Source organism: Python bivittatus, unplaced genomic scaffold (genome assembly GCF_059951505.1).
Source record: "Python bivittatus isolate LINGU-HERP-01145 unplaced genomic scaffold, Pbiv_v1 ctg000610_np1212, whole genome shotgun sequence".
Classification (NCBI taxonomy): domain Eukaryota; kingdom Metazoa; phylum Chordata; class Lepidosauria; order Squamata; family Pythonidae; genus Python; species Python bivittatus.
In genome coordinates this window covers 30,571,269-30,592,670 of record NW_028277088.1, presented here as the reverse complement: position 1 = coordinate 30,592,670, position 21,402 = coordinate 30,571,269, and the positions used below count along the sequence as shown (strand labels likewise).

The window sequence follows — 21,402 nt, the reverse complement described above, 5'->3', positions numbered from 1 at the left end:
CAAGCATTTAATGTTTGTATAGGCAAGCTTTGATTTTATGTAGCTACAAGGGTATATCTTTAACTAATAGCTTTGATACACAAAGAGGAATTATTGTAATTTAATCTTCCATTCTTACTAGTATTATAAGAAAAGTTGGTTAGAGGGCTGTTGCAGTAAAAATCATTACTATCTGAGTGAGGGGTGGAGGGGGAGTGCTTTAACAGAGCTTAATATAGGGCACAAATTTAATTTTCTCTGCAGGAATACTGAGTGATCTGTACCAGTTTTGAGAACTATTGTGCACAAATCTTATTTCCCACCTCTTTCAAACATGATTTAATGAAACAGTTTCCCTCATTTGAAAGCAAGCAATTGCACAATGACTGTTAACTTTCTATTTCCAATGGTGTCATCAGTTCGTTTTTTGTTTTTTTTCTGAGATTTGTCCACTGACTTAAACCAACAGAATCTAGGTGGCTTACAGGGCTTATATGTTTTAACAAAAGTCAGTATTCATTTTGCTCCCATGACACATAAACATTGCAGTTATATAATTATTATATAAACACAATTATATTTGCATAAATATAATTACATAATTGCATAATTACATTTATGTAAATATATAAATTCCTATTAAATATTTCCAAAAAAGAACAGATGGTGTACTTTGTATAATCTTTGATATATTTTAATGAGTATTTAGTATAAAATTGGAGGGCGTCTCCAGGTAGGGCTGGAAAAACTTGCCTGAAATTCAGAGATTTCCTGCCAGTGAGTGTTTACAATACTGGACAAAAAGGAATCCTGTTCACCCTTAAGTAAGGATGGAATGATTAGTTTTCAGGTAGGCAATGCAATTTTTGTGTAAGCAAATGCTATAAATATTATTCCTACCATATCACAACACTTACTGTTACAGATTACTAGTTAATAATATCATGTAATAAATAATAAAATCAGTAATATATAATAGTTACATTACTAGAGTCAGCGTGGTGTAGTGTCTGAAGGTCCAGGTTCTAGACCATTCTCAGCCATTAATATTCTGTGTCCCTTTTATAGTAGAGATCTACATCAATGCTGAAAGCTTTTGTATTAGAAAAATGAATAATGTACTTACTCTTTCTTTCAGCACAGTAGATGAATATTCACCTCACAGAAAGGTAATACAAAAAAAAATACTATTATTATTTGAATTGTAACTTAGTAACTTCATTTTTCTTTGCCTTAAATTCTTTTAATTAATAAAAACAAACAGCCAAAATAAATAAATAGGCAAGCTACACTGTTCTGCTGGCATTGTTAAAACTGCTTGCTAGAGATGGTATGGCTTTGCTTCCAAGCATAGAAACAAAGAGAAGGTGCCTGTGGCAATATTAAAGTTTAGTTAGTTGGCATGCGCTGAGCAGAAGCCAAGTAATATTTCCTGCCCTGTCTAAAGATAGTTTTGAATCTAAATGGATTTTTACTAGCAAATATGGACAAAGATATTGATTGCAAATGTTAGGTGACAAAAAGAAAGAGTGTATATGTTTGTACCTGTGTAAGTAATGTATTCACAAATTTAGAGAGATGAATGTGGAAATGTGTTCCTATCAGAAAATTCACTGGGTTGATTGATTAATATAATCAGCTTTCAAATATGACTTCAATCATAGGTATCAGAAGCAGAAAATAAGGTTTCAGTGAAATTTCTCATAAAATGTATTCACATGTACACATTGGTCTTTTCATCTTCACATCTGTTTCCCATGAACAGATAGTGTTTAGTTTATTTAGACAAAACAGTATGGGTTTCTTTTTTTTTTTCCCCTTTTTAAAACACCCAACAATTTTGGCATTCTTTTTTTTTCTTTTTCTTTTTTTAACTCTCTCATAGCATAAAGCCATTTTACATCAATTCAGCCTCAAGGAGAACTGGCTCCAGAACAGAGAAACTGTGAATGAAACAGAGGAAGGTAAGTATGAATCAAACAAAAAGAATGAAAGAAAGTGTTAACAGCATCCACTATTTCTGCAAAAATACTGGAAAGGAAGGAACCTGATTCCTGTTCCATCTTTTCCCCCATTCTCCCAGCCACAATCCAAGATCCTTGGTGCTGAATTTTGGAGCCAGGTTGGTTCTGTTAAATGCCAGACCTGTGACCTTGTTCCTCCACAATTTGGTGGTGAAGAAGTGTTATAGGAACAAAGACCTCCATGTGTATTTTATACCATTATATAGGAAAACTAACAACCACAGCCTTCCTTAATTTGACAAATTTAATAGATTCTTAGATTTAATATAAATTATGTGAGCAAAAAAAAAAAATCCAGTTTAACAGTTCTCTCATATTCACACTCTTTCAACACATAAACCCAGAATCACACATTCATACGACATGGTCACATACATATACATGCACCCCTATGTATAGTAATCCCTATCCCACATTTCACTTCGATTCCCTGGTAGAAATATTACTACTACTATTGCAGTAGTACTGGTAATAACACCACTTATTACTGTGATGGCTCCCTGATTGCTGAGTATAGGGATTAGAGTATCTGTTGAAGAATGCTCCCTCAGTTTTGGAATGCTTTAATCTTCAGTAGGCCCACCACACTTTATTCATTTTAGTGTTTCAAATATTTCTTTAAGCCACTTGTGGGCAGCTTTGGTCTGAGAGGTACTGTACACTAGAAATCTTTGAAGAAATGGAGTCAATAAAATGGGACAGTCAGAAGTTGAAGTTTTCTCAGGTTGAGCAAGTTGTCCTTTGTTTGACGACTAGGTATTGTACAGTTAGTCCTACACAGGATTAATTATAATATTAGATTTGGATTGGGAAAAGCGAATCTGCTTGAAGATCAGAGTATAGCAGCTATAGTTTCTTTTATCAAAGAATGACTGGCAAGCTAGTTTTCAGTCTAAAGCAGTGCAATCATTAAAGTTTTTACAGTTTTCAATAAGAATTTCTTCTGTTGATGGAATTATTTTCCTTCTCTCTTTGCAGTTTTTTGCCATGTGTATATCACAGAACATTCTTACATCAGCGTGAAAACTAAATTATCCACTTCAGTTCAAGAGATTTTGAAAATTGTAGCAGAGAAGCTTCAGCATTCTCAAGAAGATCTGGCTCTAGTGGCTCTTTCATTCTCTGAGGGTAAATGATTTTCAGCTATTAATATTCCCCCCCTTTTTTTAAATACCATTTTTGGTACCTTATCTGTAAAGTATTTTCTAATGCAGATGTAGGTTTCTTCCCCAATGGGTCCACAGCTGGATGACCATAGTTATAATAAGGAGCTGTTCAGCAGAAAGATGTTTCCATGACAACTGCTAATGCTTCAGTTCTGTTGGATAATGCATTCCATATGATGTTTAGATTGCAAAGGACTTTTCTTGTTCAGAAACATGTAAGGTTTGCTTTTACAGATAACTCTCCCAGTTCATAATCTAAAACTACCTGTATAACAAAAATGCACCCTGGGAAATGGATTCCTTCTTTGAAGTAACCAAATGGTATTTAGATATGAAGGCAAAACCAGGAAAAACCTTGGGACATACTACTTCCAGAAAATGAATGTTTTGCGAAATATTATAAGCAATATTTTAAAAAGTTTTTAAATGCTTAATTTAGAACTCATATACCAATTTCTAAAAATGAATTGTTGTTTTTAAAATGTTGAATTTTTGCTCTTTGAAATAAATTATCCAGCAGTCTTGGATAGTACAATAACTGGATTATTAAATGCTCCTCTGAATTCAGCACTTGCCTTTTCTAGCCTAGGAAAATAGATAAATAAAAATTGAATATGAAGCTTCACTCCTGTGCAGTCTTATGAAGATATTAGATTTTAGTTTAAAAATACATTTTAATTTCTTACTACGATACTTTTCCCACCCTTCCTAAAGAAAAGCATGAATTGCAACCAAATGATCTGGCAATCTCCAAATCTCTTGAGTTGTCTGCTCGCATGTTTGTGTTTCGAAAGGATCTGACAGATACTTTGGTAAGTCTTTGTGGTTCTTGTTTTTAGGTGGCTTTGAAGTTTTAAATTTAAATTGGATTAAAAATATTACTCTCATACAATCCCAGCATGAACAAAGACTAGGAAAATCATTACCTAGACCACTTTTCCCCAGCCTGTGTGCCCTCCAGATATATGGACTTAATTCCAGAAATTTTATCATGAACCGTGCTGCCTGGGGAATTCAGGGACTGAATTCAGGATATCTGGAAGAAGGCTGATTCAATAGTTTTTTGCCCCTTTAAAATGTTTGGATTTGGATAGACCTGTTTCATAGATAACTAAATGTCCTGTTCTATTTATATGTGACATTGCATATGTAGTGGCAGCTGGTGCTTCAAAGAACCCACCAGCCTTAGGTGCCCAGAGGGAGTCACTTCTGGGAGTTGCCTGTAAAGGAGGAGAAGGGGGTTCCCTCAGGTTTTGGGTGGGAAGTGTGACAGCATTGGCTGGATAAAGCGGTTACCTCAGGCATGGTTGAAAGTTATTTTGCTATAGTTAGAATTGCATTAAGGTTTTGTTTTTTTTGTATTTTATCTTTTTTAATTCTGTATTGTATGTGTGGAAACCTAATTTCTTTTGCTACCTTTAATAAAATTGAGTTATTAATAAAATTGGAATTCACCGGTTGCCTTCTATCATCCACCTCAGCTTGACTGAGCTATTGACTCCCCAAAGTTCTTGTTTGATTTTCCTTCCTGTATTTAGCCAGACCCAGGTAAGGTGAGGGTTTCCCCTTCAGTCAATTCCTGGTGCTCCAGAGGGTTAGGGAGGAAAGGAGAAAATGTTTTATAGTGAAGGGGGGTGTGGCAGCAAGGAGACCTCATTTCCCAGTCACTGTTCACCTACAGAGGTGAATTACCTCGGAACCAAAGGACCTCAGAAGAGGGACTGGTTTGACCCTGAGGGTGCCTTTCTCCCTTATTATAGCATATTTCAAAAATATTTGCACAAATTCAGACTCCCTATTGTCCTGAAGTATTTACAATCAAGAAACTCTGATATAAAGTAAGAATTATTATGAAGATTTAAGACATGCATTTATAAAATCTTCATTGATATGATATGATATATGATATGATAGTGAATATGGGGAAATGTATCTTTTTAAATATTACTGAAGTGTTTGCTTTAAGTGACTCCTGTGGAATAGTTAAATCGCTCTTAAAGCATGCTACTTCAAATAGAAACTGGCATTCCACATTAGAAGAATTGTTATTACAACTGTATTGAAGGAAATATTACTTGGAGATTCTGGCCCATCCTTGGCATTTTGATACCTGTACACATTTACTGTGAATAAGTTCAGTTGAATTTGGTGTGATATATTTCTGATGCAGAGCAGAGCCACATGATTAGTTTCATTTGAATAATTTGCTTTCTTACAAAATATCACTGTTTTATAAAAAAAAAAAAAAAAAGTAAATTTTTGATTAAACTCAGAACTGATTAATTATTAAAATACCACTACAAATTAAGAAGTTTATTTCTTGGTGTTACAATTTTTTTATTTTAATACTATTTGGTGGGTATGTTTAGATTTAGCCATTTAAAAAAAAGAACCAACATGTCCAAGAAGTCTACAAAGTTGAATATTGTATGGAGGCATACTGACTACATGGACAGTAATATATTGTATGCTGGTTTAGGTCTTAGAAATAAAATCTAGTTTACTTGCAGTAAAATCTTATTGGGTATGCCAAATTTATTTGAGATGTTCATTTCAGTATGGTCTTCAGGTATCCTGTTGATTATTGTCTTTTTGTGTATCTAGATACAGCTATAAATACAGATACTTATCTTCATGGAGTTACCTAACGTAATAAGACATATGCTGCTGCTCTTAATATTAAAATTCATTCAGTCTTAGAGGCCATAATGATTTCAAGGCAAAAATGTTTAAAACATTTCTTTGCAGCTGACTTTTAAGTTGCATATGCTTCTTTTTTTGTGTGTCTGTTGGTTTAGATCCCTTTTGCTGAAAATGAGGAAATACAGCAACGATCAGTGAAAATTCTGGGGATTAACACCTGGGACCTTGCTTTGGAATTAACAATTTTTGACTGGAATCTTTTCAATTTGGTTCATGAAGTAAGATAATGAATTTGCATAGTATGAACAGTGCTTTGTTTAGTTTTGATTGATTGCAACATGTTTTTTTCATGTAATTATTTCTTTGTAATTGTTTTGGGGCCATACCACACAAATCTCCTAAATATTTTCCTTAAAATTGATAATTTATTTTTGTCTGTAAATAAATAAAAATCGTTATAGTTTCAACTGCTGAATGAAAAAATTCTTATTGCCAAGTGTGTGTGTGTGTGTATTCTTTGACAAAGAAGAACAGATATCATCCAATTCTCAAAAGCTTTTCAAACTGAAACCAACGATGTTTAATGGATATTAAATCACAATCTGATATTACATTTTTCATAGTTTTGACTAAAAGAGTAACCGCCAAATTACTTTCTGAATTGCTAGAGATTTATTCATAAGTTACTAAAATGGATTATCTGACTGAGTATCAATAGTTACATTTTCAGATTATTAAATTCTAATTTGCATTTTAAATGCTTTTTAACTGTCTTCCAGCAAGAACTGATATATTTTACCTTCAGCCGACAAGGCAGTGGGAAAAACACTGTGAATCTTAGTCTTCTGCTTCAAAGATGCAATGAAGTTCAACTCTGGGTTGCCACAGAAATACTACTTTGCAACCAGCTCTGTAAACGTGTACAGCTAGTGAAAAAGTTCATTAAAATTGCTGCTCAGTAAGTTAAAAATTATATGAATATTAATAGCTGGTTCCTGTTGAATACATTCAGCCAGGGATAATGAAATAAAATATTCTATATATTTTGCTTTGTCCATTGAAATATGCCTAGAAAATGCTATGCCTGATTAAAAGAACTATATATCTAAAACTTGCTGCACATTGATAATTCTTTTATACTTTACTGTAGTCTCACTTGTCTGTATATGCATGATTTATTTCTCCAGTTGCTTCTCTGTTTGAAACTCTATTCTTGTACACACAGTGATACTAAGCAAAGTCTCACTGAACTATTACTACTATTAAGGTATATTAGTTTCATTTCATTTAATTCCCCTTAACTTTCTTCATGGTCTCTTTCAGTTTTATACTTAAATACTACCAAATGTACAAAATGAATTTCTCAGCAGTATGCTTACAAACATGAAGACACTGTTCATATGAATATTAACTTTATGAACGGAAACAAATTCATTTTGTGTATTTATCAAATTTGATTATTTAAGGTGGAGTTGATTTTGTGTTACCATATTTCCAAGATTGACATTGTAATATACAGTATACACAGATAAGAATTAGCCAAGAATCTAAAAAAATTAACTATGTTATTTGAATTTGGGAAAATTTGAAACTAAGCATCATAAATTTAACATCAAAAGTCTTTTATATATTTTTATTATTGTATTTGGAAGATAGACATTAAAATCTTAATATACATTTTCAGTGAACTGTATTTAGTCATATTATATTCAAAAATTATTTAAGCCCCATTCAAATTATTTGTTTAAACAATAACAAGATGCCCACCTAATGGAACTATAATTATAATTTATAATAGTATTCAAAATACTGTCAAGATGCTGTCGTCTTTACTCAGTAAAGGTACCTTCTGTTGAAACAATATACTGCATATCCAGACAAAAGTTGTTCTGTAAGTATTTCCCACAAATTAGGAAAGTACATAACACATTTATACTTTGTCCTGGAAATATTACACATGGCAGAATATATTAGAATCATAAAACAAATGCATACTTGGAGTAAGAACTTAAAAATTAGTAGTTTAAAAATTTAGCTTCTTTACTAACTTGCAGGTAAGTTAACATAACATTAATTGTGTGATGTCATGTGCAACTGATACTTGCATATTATGTCCATATTTAAATTTTTGAGCAAGTATTTCTGGTATAGAAATATATATTCCAACAAGATAAACTGAACATTTCCATTAAGATAATGAGATTCTTCAACCAGACAGCACTATCATTGTTATTAAAATTGCTGTATAGAATCTGATCTGTATAAATACCAGAAAAGTACTTGTCTGGTCATCATAATGTGATTATAATCAATAATAAATAATTGGTAGAAAATATTGGTTGCACGTTAACTAAACTTTTAATAAGAAGCTATAGAATTTATTGAAGGATGCAGAACACATGAAAAGTATTCTTAACATTGCAAAGCTTTGTGCAAGCAACAGTGGAGAAAGATTTAATTTAGATAAATCCAAGCTGTGTAGCTAGAGAATATTAATTTGCCAAGGTGTTTGTGTGTGTGTGTGTGTGTGTGTGTGTAATGTATATATAACTGTAAGAAGAAATTGCACATTAATGAGTGGCAGTTTAGAGAAAACGGAAGTGCTCTTTCTATTGTGAATATCCATAACTTTGAATTTTTAATCTGCATTTTAAATAGTGTTGCTTGGAATTATCACAATAATGGGGTAATTTCCAAAGGATGGAGCAGTGTTTCCTTTGAGTTAAAAAAAATTGAATGAATCCTTCAAGTTTACATAGTTTAGATTCATGAAGTTGGAAAATAATAGCTTTGCATACATTTTATCTGAAAAATAGAACCCCGCCAATATTCTATAAATTCAACAGTCTGTATTTTAAACAACAAGTTGTTATGTAACTTTGAACATCAGAAGTAAATTATTGTTCTGATATTATTTCATAGCTGCAAAGCCCAACGAAATCTGAATTCATTTTTTGCCATTGTCATGGGACTCAACACTGCCTCTGTCAGCCGGCTTTCTCAGACATGGGAGGTAATATGAGAGTTTTACTGTTTTATTTCTTTTTCTAGGTAATTGTTTTTAATCATATTGTTTTTCAGCACTATGGTATATATGACAAGAAAAAGAAGTTGCACTTAACTACAGGCAAGCGTTACTGAATTTCTCATAAATGTTATTGATATTGAAACAACAAATTTAAGAAACCTTATTTTAAGGAAATAAATCCTAAACAAAATTTATATACAGTTTTGGAAGCTGATAATGTCTAAGTTTTCCCTTCAATATGAGTTGCATGACTTGGAACCACGATGGAAAATCCTATACATTTATTTAACAGATGTTAATTCCTGGGAAGTTACACGTTGTATCAGACAGAAGCTTGGTTATAGAAATATACTGTTATTTAATTTTGTACAGTATTACTGTTATGAAATTTTCTTCCAAAGTACAAGTATTACTTCAAAATTAGTGTAAGTTAAAAAAATGCAGTCCAGTATAAGTTAAGAAAGCTTAATTGAGCCCAGTTTGCTTGAGAGGGACACTTCTCCTGCATAATTACTGTAAGAGTTCCAAGTGTTTGCTAACATATTTCTGTTGAATATTTCAGTTTTCTAGTATTTTCACCCTTGATATTTTTTGGTTGAGCAAAATTGCATTTGATGAATCAAATCATACAAATATAACAGCACTGATTTTTTCCATCCTCGAAATCCCAGTAAAGCTACTGTGGTAAAATCAACAATCAGAGCATTTTCTCTTCAACAAAGATGATAATGTGGTTGATGATGATCTTCCTCCTCCTCCTCTACACAAATCAATCTTACAAAGATATTATTAAAGAAATACAGATTCAGGTGTTTGTAAACAGTATTAAATAATAAATATGGGTTCTTATAAAGCTTTTATGTCACTCTCAGACACTTTTTATAACAAAGAATGCTAAGATAAGAAAGATAATGCCAGAGAAAGTCTCATTTTTAATATACTACAAATGAGTCACTGATAGGATCTAGTATTTGATTCCAGTTCCAGTATTTTAATATGCAGTATTGTATTGCAGAGAATGCCTGGAAAGTTTAAGAAGCTCTTTGCTGAACTTGAAAGTTTGACAGTAAGTGGGCTTTGTATAGAAAAGTCTTTAATTTCCCTACCTATGTATTTTTGTTGGTAAATGGAAGCATCATTATCTAACTTTGGATGTGTTGCATTCAACATTTAGCTTTACACAAATTTCATGTTTCAGATAAGACTATATATTACTTCATCTAGTCCTCTTTAGAAACTTTTTCTGCCTTGTTTTTCAAGGAAAAAAATACTTCTGTATCTAAATATTTTGTATCTAAAGGAAAGCTTATACAAATGTAGTTGACTTCAAACTGCTTTTCTTAATAGCGTCAAATCATTTTAACAGGATCCTTCTCTGAATCACAAAGCCTATAGGGATGCATTCAAGAAAATGAAGTCTCCAAAGATCCCCTTCATGCCTTTACTCCTTAAAGGTAATCCGGTTTGACCATATTTATTGCTTATTCAGATTATATATCATAATGCAATCCTAAAAGGCCTTGCCTCAGTCAAATGTGATGGGTCTTAATCCCTTTCAATAATATTTAGGATTATATTTTTAGGCATTGAAGAGTAAAGTAGCATACTCTTTAAAACACACATATGTAGGCTGCAAGATCATTACATAATCTACTAGCCAGTAAAGCTGACAAAATATAGGGGGCCTTATTTCTATGTAAACATGTACATGTTTACATAAAAATAAAGCCCCCTATATTTTATTCTATATTCTAACTGTGGTATATGCATTTGTTCTGAATCAGATTCAATTTCAGATTCAGTCTGCTTGCATAACTGGGGAAGATCCTGTTTTGAAATCCTACAGAGCTGCTCAATCATCTTGACTGATTAATAGACTGGTAAAATGTATTGCCTGTTTTCCTAAGAGGTCTGATTTTGACTAATAATGTTCAAAGGAAAATTGAACTACTTTCTTAAGTATCAGTTCTGTAGTACACCATTTAAATTAGCTGAATTTTTATAACAGACTTACAGATAATTGCTTTTGAAACTCTGGTTTGTTTATTTTGCTCTTACACTGCAGCTCAGATGAATTTATTTCAGCTTGTAATTGTTGGTAGCAAAGCAGATTTCTTTACTTCAGTCTCTCTCTCCTAAGGCTTTCAGTTTTGTCTTTGATTTGAATAAAATGTTAAAAAAATGGCTGTTAAAGCCTTCATTATTAACATTGACAGTAACACATTCAGCAGGTAAAAAGATGTATATAATATGTAATATATAAGTATATTATAATACAAAGTTCCAGGAGTGAAAAATGCCCATCGCTATGGAAGAAGAGGAAAAATGAGTAGCATTTCGGGCATTAATTTGGCAAATGCCAATTTGGAAAGAATTCAAGAAATCAAAATCTTTTAAGGAGTATATGCAATGGCACTGGAACTCTTTAATCCTTTATTGATTAAACACTTAAAGCAGCATATCAAAAAGAAAAAGAGAGGCAAATTATTTAATTTTATTTTTATTCTACATTTATTCTTTCCAAAAGACTCAGGGTAGTTTATATTAAAATTTAAACAATTTAAATACCATAAAGCAAAATAAATACGTTTGCATTACTATAAAATGCACATTAAAACTACTGTATATTATTAAAATCAGATAGAAAAGATAAATGATTATAGATGTCTTGAAGATCTCTAAAAACAGAGCTGACTGAACAATGGTCCCATTGAATGGACATCCATAGTTCTACACCAAGCTTGAAGGCAATGGTGAATGGCAAGCTGCAAGACTCCAATACAGACCCAGCCCTGTCAGACTGTCCAGCCTATAGCCCCAGAGCTAAATATCATCCTTTGGTGTGACCCCAAAGACTATCAAAAGATGTCACAGTAATTCTTAATGTGACAGAAGAGGAAAGCTATTAAGGGAGAGTCATTACATAAATAATTAAATGGTTATATTTAAATTTGATTAAATGAACATTTTTAAAAATGGTTTTTGTCCTGGCCATACCCATCACTTTTGGGAGTGTAGCCTTTAGAATACTACTCAAAGACCAAGTGTAACCCTCAACTCAGCAAACATTGTATTTACAGATGGATATGTCCTGAGCAAGGCTTTTTCCCCCCAACCATGCAAATTAAGACCTCCAGAAAGAAACAAACTTAGGTTGTCTTTGGTCAATGCAAAAGCTGAACAGAAACATGGAGGTAGTGATAAACCTGTCAACAAGATTGGCTATTTCCTTCTTCAGATGGTTCTGAAGCAATAACCGCTATTCAAACAGCCTAACTACATTGCAACAAAATAAGAATGAACAACTGTAAAGTGCAATTGTGTGTGTGTGTGTGTGTGTGTGTGTGTGTGTGTGTGTGTGTGTGTGTATATATATATATATATATTGCCACAAATCCACTACATGCTGTATTAGTCTAATTTATGTTTTGGAGGGCTAGGTGGGATTTCTACTGTTTAAATCTTCCTAACTTGAGATAAGAGTTTTGTTGAGCCTTCTCCCTGTTGCCTTGAGAAAACCAACAAGATCCACTGTAAATTCCTTCCTGCCATTCTGCATTCACCTCTCAATCGCCCCAAAGAGACAAACTACTGAGCCCATATGAGAGGTGGGTGCTGGGATCTTTAGCTTAAAAGATTAGAGAAGAAGGTGTTTCTTTGGGATACCAGGCAATCAGTTACCTCCCTAATGGTGCTGAGCTTTTGGTATGGAAATAAAATCTGAAAGTTATGCCGAAGGTCCACCAGTTTTAATTGGCAGGGGCAGTATGGTAGTAAGGATTTGTCCATAAAAAAGGAAGGAGTATCAGGAGGTTTGATTAAATAAGGTGGTTGTGGTGATTCCACTGATGACAGGAAATACAAGATTTGGTGCTGCCAAATCAGCAGGTTACAGGAGAAGAGTAATCAAATGTGGACAGGAACCAGGGACTGATGCACATTAGGGATGTTCCCAGAAAACTGCCTAATGTGTATATGATGATACACATAATATTTCACTTAGAACTCCAGAATTTGTACAGTTTGGTTTTTTTCACTCCCTTTCTTCAGTTTTTTTTTTTTACATTTGTATCAGAGTTAAATTTTCTGAATGATTACTTGTACAAGAAAATGTAACAATGATCACCAATGTGCTTTATTACTATTATGTGAAAAATGGAAAGTTAAGTTGAAAAATATATTTGTGTTTTTTAGATGTGACATTTATACATGAAGGAAACAAAACATTTCTGGATAACCTTGTAAATTTTGAAAAGCTGGTATGTATCATTTCCCACTCTAAAGTCAACATCATGAAAAGACTTCCTTCCATTTCTGTATTATTGTTCATCCTCCTTTCTTTCTTACTCTTATATTATTTCTTCTTCATATTAAAACTAGATTTAATTCTCTTTGCTTCAGCTTTCCACTGAGTATTCCCACTATAAAAATAATTAACCCAATAGTCAGACTTTGCTAATATCTACTGTTCTAAATATTTTGCACTTTGTTAATTGGTCACCATGTATTCTTAATTATATACTTCCTTTATTATGCAAAAGAACATACCTGGTCACTGCCATTCGTTTTAGTTCTCTGTTGTTTATGTGATTGTGGATTACGTGTGGGTTTGTTCCGTCCCTTGCAGAAATATTCATATTTTTTAAGAAAGGAAGTTCATTAAAATGATAACAAAAGAAATTGAGAAAGTAATTGTGATTAGTTTCAGTAATAAACAGAACTTGAAGCAACTTTGGAAGATGCCAAGGAAGGCTTCAAGTTTACTTTTATAAGCATTTTCAGAAGGGGCACAAGATCCATAGCATAATATACTGAATCACATATCAAAAGCACTTCTTCATGACTCTTTTTAATTTTTTAAAAAAACAAGCTAAAGTAGAACAAAAACAGCAGGGTATATTGCAATGCTCAGGCACAGGTTATATCAAATGTGATTACTTTATTTTTATTGGTTGGAGAAAATGTTTATAAAAGGGATTATCAGATAAATAGAAGGCAGTTGTTTGAAGAAGTAAAAGTATTTACATAATTTGGGGAAATTTAACATTGTCCACAGAATTATCAACTGTTTCTTTCCATAGAGTTCTTATAACTATGTTGTGTTAATTTACATTAAGGTAGGAAAACATTCTATTTTCCTAAGGTAGTTGTATTTTTAGGAAGTTAACCATTTTGTGCTTTTTATTATTCTGTACGTTTCTATATACTTAAGGCTAATTTGTAGTCAGGTTAGTTCGTTACTATACACTATTAAATTATTTGGCCTATATTGATTAAAGGATTGCAACTATAATTAAATAATAATTGTAGAAAAATACATTATTTTCTGCAGGAATAACTCAGTGAATATTAATGGAGATTTTTCAGTTCAAATCAGCCTGACATCTGATCATATAAGTGTACTTCTATTCTCTTTAATACATGTAGATCCCTGTGACCTATTTTACCTAGGAAAAGAATGGCATAGGATAAAAATCTTCCTTTAAAAAAACTATTAAGTCCAAGACCTGCAGTTCCTAAATATATTGGAAAGAATGACTTTATGACTTCTTCAGTTTCTGATGCCATACTGCGTACTTTTTGCTGGCTAAAATCTCTTCTATTTGCCTGAATTGCCATTCTGCTCCCGAAAGGAATGGAGGTTGGACTGTTTTTGGAAAAAAACAAACTTCAGATTCCTGCTCTGTCACCTCTTTCTACAAATATGATAAAATGTCATATCAAATATGATAAAGGCAGAATTCAAATGGCTTCCTATAGCTCCTGTATAAAATGTGTCAGTGCAACCATGAGTTAAATGTTTGAAATCATCTATATAGGGACTTCTGGAGCAAATACAATCTAAATTTCCATTTTATGGTAGAGACCTCCTGCCCTCATAATTTGGAGCTTATACATGCTGGTCAGTCCCAATATTAGTGTTTACTGGCTCGGTGTTAATCTGTGTATTTTATCTTCACAGCACATGATTGCAGACACAGTCCGATCATTGAGGCATTGCAGGCGCAACCAGTTTGGTAAGCGAATGTCATTTTGAGAGGTTCCCCCCCACTTTGTAGCTTAAACTTTTGTGAATCAGAGCCTACCTTCTCAGTGTCTATGTTCTTACATATAGAACAAGGATGCAAAATTCATTCAGCCCTAAGGGCTACCCTTGGCTTTTGATTGATATGCTGGTGGCTATACTCTTAAAATTAGTAAATGAGTTCAGTTTTAAGAGTATATGCTGGTGGCTATACTCTTACAATTAGTAGATGAGTTCAGTTTTGGTTTTATTTCAATTACATTAAAATGAAATATACTTAATATGATTATCTCTAGTTATGTATTAATAATTCTTTCTATCACATTAAATATTATAAATTAGTAACTCGTTTTGGAGTTTTCTGGGGGACCCTTCAGATGTTAAACATCAACTCCCAGTATCCTTTACCAGCCAATATTAGCATGCTCCCAGCAGCAGCATGGCTGGTGGGCATTGAATTCAGTAATATCTGGAGGAACACAGGTTTTCCACCCTCGTTACGTATCAACACACACAAACACAGAATACATGCAAGTCATGGAATGAAAAATGCCAGGAAATGAAATCCTATATATTCATATAAATAGTTGTTAGTATTTTTGATTTGCACAAAATTAGTTTCATTGTCTGGAGTGTTTTATCTAGTACATGAACCAAAATAAATATATTTTGGTTCATGTACTAGATGATTGGGAGAACAGGTTTTTCAGTGTAATCTTTACAAATTTTTTTGTAATGCAGTTTGATCTCAGTTCATGATGAAAAACTTGTTTAAGACTGTACAGTTTACACATATAATGGAATGACGTATCTACTTCATATTCTTCATTAATGTAGTCATGCAAAGCCAGTATTCACAGGCCACTGTGAAGTTAGAAGTCATTAGAAAATGTCCATTATTTTCTAGAAATAAAAAATGTGAAGTTCAGGAGTTTCATTAAAATAAATTATTGATTAAATTTTGAGATATGCCTTCAGAAAAGATGTTGCAGGGTAACTGATTTCTTGTTTTTCTCGTCTGAAAACTATAGGAAATGAAATACCCTCAAAAGAGCACGAGGAGCTGAAATCCTATGTCCATCATTTGCATATCATTGATAACCAGCAGATGTTGTTTGAGCTTTCTCACAGGATAGAACCTCGTATGTGAATTCATACTCACATAACTCCAGCACTTTTAATTAAGTGAAGATTTATGTGCCAAGCATGTTACTTCCATAAGAAATGGATGATTACTGAGTTTTATCAGTAATTGGTGCCACAGTACTTGCTGGCATCCCAAGCAAAGCAAGAGGAGAAGCTCTTCACAACAGCCTTCCAAGATGAAGAAATGCCATATCCATTCAGCTGCGGAGAGAAGAAATGCATTCACCATATTCAAAACCTTGATTTTCTTGAAAACCTTGTTCAGAGTAGCTTTCAGTCCCAAGTCCATCAGTGTTAAATTGAAATAAAATGTTCTATTCTTATAAGGATTTTCAGCTAGCAGCACTGCTTTGAGAAAGGTGCTCACAATTTGGCGCACAGGGATATACCTCGGTAATCATAAGCTGCCTGAAGTATTGACTGTGGGGCCAAAATGAAAGCAGCAGGGCAGGTATTGATTAATCTTCCCTGAGATATGTGCTGGCATCCACTTCAAGATCAAAGCATAAGGAAAGACAAGTTGTTAGAATTTAGCATACTTAATAGAATTTAACAAATGTAAAATTTAAGCCAAGCACAGTTAATACTTGATTTTAACATCTTATATTTCACAATGTGCTGCTTATAAAGCAAGATGTCACACCATCAATTATGGTAACCTGTGCTGTGCTTTTATGCCAGATTAGGATTTAGAGCACTGCTTTTAATATTTCTTACAGATAATGCTTTTTAAACTTTAAAGCCATCTCAGTTTTTTAGTCCTTTCTTAGTAATTCTATTAGAGGCAAGCAATGACACAAAAGTGTCCTGCCTATAGCTTTATTACAAACAAATGTAGTGTGTTTTACTTCTGTGTTCACTTTACTATGCTGTTACTAATTACCATTACTAACTTTAGACTGGTGCAAGTTTATTGCAAAACAGTGATAAATTGGTAAGAAAGAATCTAACATACTGTGGGGCTGTTGCTTGCAACTCAAAAAACTAGAACCCAGAATTACTCAAATAAGTAATGAGGGTGAAAGTACTATGGCACACTTACTACTATTATTAACATTTAAAATGGTAATACTTTATAGCTAAATTAAATCTGATTTTGTTGAATAAGTCATAAACCATGATTTACAAACAATAATGAATAAGTTCATACAGCAGACGTAGCCAAATTCAAACAAATAATATTATGGGTTATCATGTAAACCATGATTTACAAACAATAATGAATACATTCATACAGCATACGTAGCCAAATTCAAACAAATAATATTATGGGTTATCATGTAAACCACGATTTACAAACAATAATGAATACGTTCATACAGCATACGTAGCCAAATTCAAACAAATAATATTATGGTTTATCATGTAAACCACGATTTATAAACAATAATGAATACGTTCATACAGCATACGTAGCCAAATTCAAACAAATAATATTATGGTTTGTCGTGTAAATCTGACCATAGAAGAGTTGTACTTTGAGAAACAGTCATACTGCTGTTTTTCCCTTGCTTTGTTAAAAGCTGAGGTTGAATTCCAGTTTACAAGATGAGGAGGACTCTGACTACCAGATGAGAACTTGTGTTGGAAATGAAATGGGTGATTCTCGAAGGTCTGTCTGAGAAAGTTTTTTGTTGGCTTTCTTTCATCAAGGTGCAGTTACAAAGGCTGAAGATTGTTGGGTTTCACACTGACAACAGACTGTTTTTCATTCACATTGCTATATAAGCACTGTGCTGTCAAGATCACAGCATGATGCAGCACAGAAAAAGAGAATCCCTGATTTCACGAGTAGCGCTTTCTCAACTTATATGACACTTGCATAACTAGGTTTAAGCAGCACATTCATTCTGGATGGCAACATGGTAATCCATGATAAAAAAAAAAGCTTCCTGGAGAGAAAGATTTAAAACGTGTGCATCAAATAGGTGTGACAATCATAGATTTGTTGCAGTGTATTTGAATGCATTTGAACGTGTGACTTAGAAGTGAAAGCTTTGGTGTAATAATTTTCATGCTTCAGTTTTCACTGAGAGATCAAAGCTACACTTACATTCTTGAAATGATGTATGCAATTTGTTCCTGTGTTCGGGATGTCTTCATTATCCTTCTGTTAAGGGTTCTCAAGGAATCACCTAAAGAATGTGGTAAATACAATGCAAAGCAAAGGATTTCACTGTGAAAATCTATTTATATGCAGCTTGATATAACATAGACTTTTAAAGTACCACAGGAGCATACTGCTTTGCGATACTACTGGCCAACAAGAGAAGCTGTGTTAAAAATTAGGCCTGCCTCGAAAACATTTGAACTATTTTCTTTGTTGTGCTATTTAGTTCACATTTATTCAAGAACTTTTTCCACACAAGCCACTTCCCAGAAGATTGACTGTTGTTGGATGACAGTCAGTTTTAAGTGATAAGGAATTGTTGATTATAGTTTTTTTTTCTTTTGTTTGCAGTGAAGTAGAGAGTCTTTCCATTAGATTTGGCCTTCCTCATAAAAAGAATTGAAAATCCTGTACAGGTATAATATAAAAAGAATAATGTATATTTCTGAAACGTAATGGGTAGTACTCAGTATATTGGTTATCCAATGTCTTCTAGGAATTATTTGGTAGAAATCATTAAGTAAACAATACATTACTTTGTTAGGTAGTTGAACAAATTAGAAACAACATAGATAAGCTATTTAGGAATTTCCAGGATGTTTTTCTTATAGCAGCTTAACTGAAGAAGCAATATGTTTGTTAACTGAATAGCTGCTTTTGGTTTGGCAGTAGGAGTTGCTGTAGTAAGAAATATGTTTCAAGCATTATTTTTATCCACAGACAAAAATAGCATTTTCAGAGGGAGAAGTCCCAACTGTTGTAAATAAGCTTTCTGTGTACAGAAACCAACCACACCTTCAAGAATGGAACTGAACATTTTGAAACAAGGCATTCCAAACCTGGCTTGTTTCGTAACACTACTGCAGGGGGATATTTGGAGGGGAGAATCTGAGCCTGTTATTTAATCCATACGTTAGGATGGACCTCTTGTTTGCTAAACGGCTGGATATAAACCTATAAAATAAAAATACATCCACATTAGTAGTTCTGACATGCAACTTGCCTTTTGTTTTAAAACTTCATTGTCCAGCTGCTTATAAAATAACTTACCACCAGATGGAATAAATTAACTGGAAAGGATGGGACTTGCAGCGAAGGATTGGTAGATGTAAGACTGATGATGCATAACACGGGCTGGCTAACTCTTACCTCTAGATGTCCTCTTGCCTTTACACATCCATTAACAGCTGGTGTAATTGCAGTGTTAAGACTAGCATTAGATACTGTTTTGGTTCTTCCTTGACAAGACAATGTGCATTCAAATCTGGCTTTTCTGTTTAGCTGCTGTTCTGAAACCTCTCTCCTGCTTTTATGAGCAAGTTTAATGCTTAGCAATGTAAAGCAAAAACTGGGTAATTGCCAGATCTTGTTAGCTGGACTATCTGGTGCCGGGCTTTGTAGGGAGCATTACTTGAGTTCTTCAATTCAGTGGCCACTTGGTCATTATTTAGCCAAAGGGATCAGTCAGAATTAAGTAATGAGCCAAATATTTCATGAAGTTAAAAATAAGCTATGGTTATAACTTGGATCTCATTCTGCCTGTACAAGAGATTATAGCAGTTAATTGCATATAGGTAATTTAAGGTATATTAAAACATGGGAAAACAAATTTATTGGTTTGGGGGAATAACATATTACCTGCACAGCCAGTGTTGCACTGGTTTTTTAGAGTCTTGTAACTTCATTTGTTACCTTAGAGCTAAACAAGTAGATAATAGTGTCTGCAGAAGTGTATTCAGGCTGCAGATTGTAAAAATGAAGAGTTTTCTTTCCAGGGTTATGTTCGGGGGGGGGGAAATTGGGGAGTCTGGAGCAGGAGCCAGGTATGTACTGTGTAAGGCTCATCTTACCCTACTCCTCATACATTTATGTACCTTTCTCCTGAAACAAGAGGGCAGTTTTAAGCTGAATGACTGAACCAGCCTTGCGGTGGTTAATACGTACTGCTGTCATAACAAAGCAGCAGTCCGGGTATAAACTCTTCTGTGTGCACCCCAAGTCTTGCTGGCTTCAGAAGAAGAATTAGAATCGATGTTACGCAGTCTTACGCTTGAGGGTCAGTTCCATTTAACATGATGGGGCTTGTTCCTCAGTAAAGATATATAGGATTGCAGTATAAATTGGCTGACTCTTGGTCCCCAAACTGTTATAAGGCCTATAAGAGGAGCATGAATACCAGCGATTAAAAGGGAGGAGATAAACTGAGGAAATAATACAGACAAAAAGGGCACTGCTGCAGAATAGTGGAACACCTTTTGGATTGTATCAAGCACTGTAAATGAATATTTGCATGGCTGTAAAAAATGCAAACTAAGTTGTAAATACTAACCTTTTTAGTAAAGTTAAAATTACTATTTATTTGCATAGCCTATTTATTATATTCTTTTTACATTGTTAGGAACAAAGGCACTCTCAAGATACAAAGAAAAGGCTACTTGCATCTGGGCTGCATAGACCAGGATAATTGAATGGCAGCAAAGAGAAAGAATGCTGCTGTTGCTGCTGTTAGTGGTTGCTTGTATTTTTGCAGCTTCGATACGGCTCCTTTAGTTTTGCCCATTTTGGTCTCTCCAGAGTGCCATTGTGTTTCAGTCTGCATTAAAAGTAATAGAAAGATTGCCCAAACTAAGGTTATTTGCCTAACTTCTCAGGGACACACTTGTACTTACCTACCATTATTAGAACTGGCATATGTGAAATACTCTGGTTTAATTAACAAGAATACAGTTGCCAATGTAGCCCTTTACATATTTCATGTGTGTTGATTTCTGTATATATCACTGTTTTGTGTATTTATGAGAGTTAGTAAGCAATAATTTGTCAAAATAATGGCAAGCAATACAAAGATAAAACTTGTAAAAGCAAAATGTTACACTTAAACTTTTTTAATAATTGCTTTTAAAAATACAAATGATATTAATGAATATGTCTCTGAGTTTTTGCTTAACTTTTCTACCATAATGGGATGTTTCACAGCATGTCCTTGGGCTGTCTGTCCGGTATTCAAATATTTAATTTAATTACTCATGAAATCCCTGGGTGATCTTGGACAACCCATTGTTCTTCAGTTTTACCCCACCCAGCTTCAGTCAGTATGGGGGAAATATGCGGTGGCACAGCGGCTTAATGACGCTGAAAGTTGCCGGCCAGAAATGGTCAACCCTTCAGTGGTTCGAGCCCAGCTCTGCGCAGCAGAGTGAACTCCTGCTTCCTCCCCAGCTCCTGTCAACCCAGCAGCTCAAAAACGTACGTGAGTAGATAAATGGGTACTCTTACCCTGG

General features: G+C 33.7%; 1 protein-coding gene across 4 annotated transcripts in view; it reads left to right on the top strand.

Moving 5' to 3' along the window:
- Nucleotides 1-21,045, top strand: part of RAPGEF5 (Rap guanine nucleotide exchange factor 5) — a 115,401-nt gene extending 94,356 nt beyond the window's left edge. Inside the window, exons 15-28 of one of the 4 annotated variants that reach the window (XR_015797859.1) lie at nt 1,118-1,148; nt 1,865-1,943; nt 2,982-3,131; nt 3,884-3,981; nt 5,968-6,090; nt 6,592-6,770; nt 8,735-8,825; nt 9,856-9,906; nt 10,207-10,294; nt 13,035-13,099; nt 14,803-14,857; nt 15,897-16,007; nt 18,473-18,537; nt 20,520-21,045. Coding sequence is in view for 2 of the 4 variants with exons in the window: in XM_025171762.2 (XP_025027530.1) it covers nt 1,118-1,148; nt 1,865-1,943; nt 2,982-3,131; nt 3,884-3,981; nt 5,968-6,090; nt 6,592-6,770; nt 8,735-8,825; nt 9,856-9,906; nt 10,207-10,294; nt 13,035-13,099; nt 14,803-14,857; nt 15,897-16,007; nt 18,473-18,480 (1,129 nt within the window). In the remaining 2 variants the exon portion in view is untranslated. Of the gene's footprint in view, nt 1-1,117; nt 1,149-1,864; nt 1,944-2,981; nt 3,132-3,883; nt 3,982-5,967; nt 6,091-6,591; nt 6,771-8,734; nt 8,826-9,855; nt 9,907-10,206; nt 10,295-13,034; nt 13,100-14,802; nt 14,858-15,896 lie in introns of all 4 variants that reach the window. The other 3 variants (XR_015797858.1, XM_025171762.2, XM_007436098.3) reach the window with 3 other exon arrangements.
- The last annotated feature ends 357 nt before the right edge of the window (nt 21,046-21,402 follow it).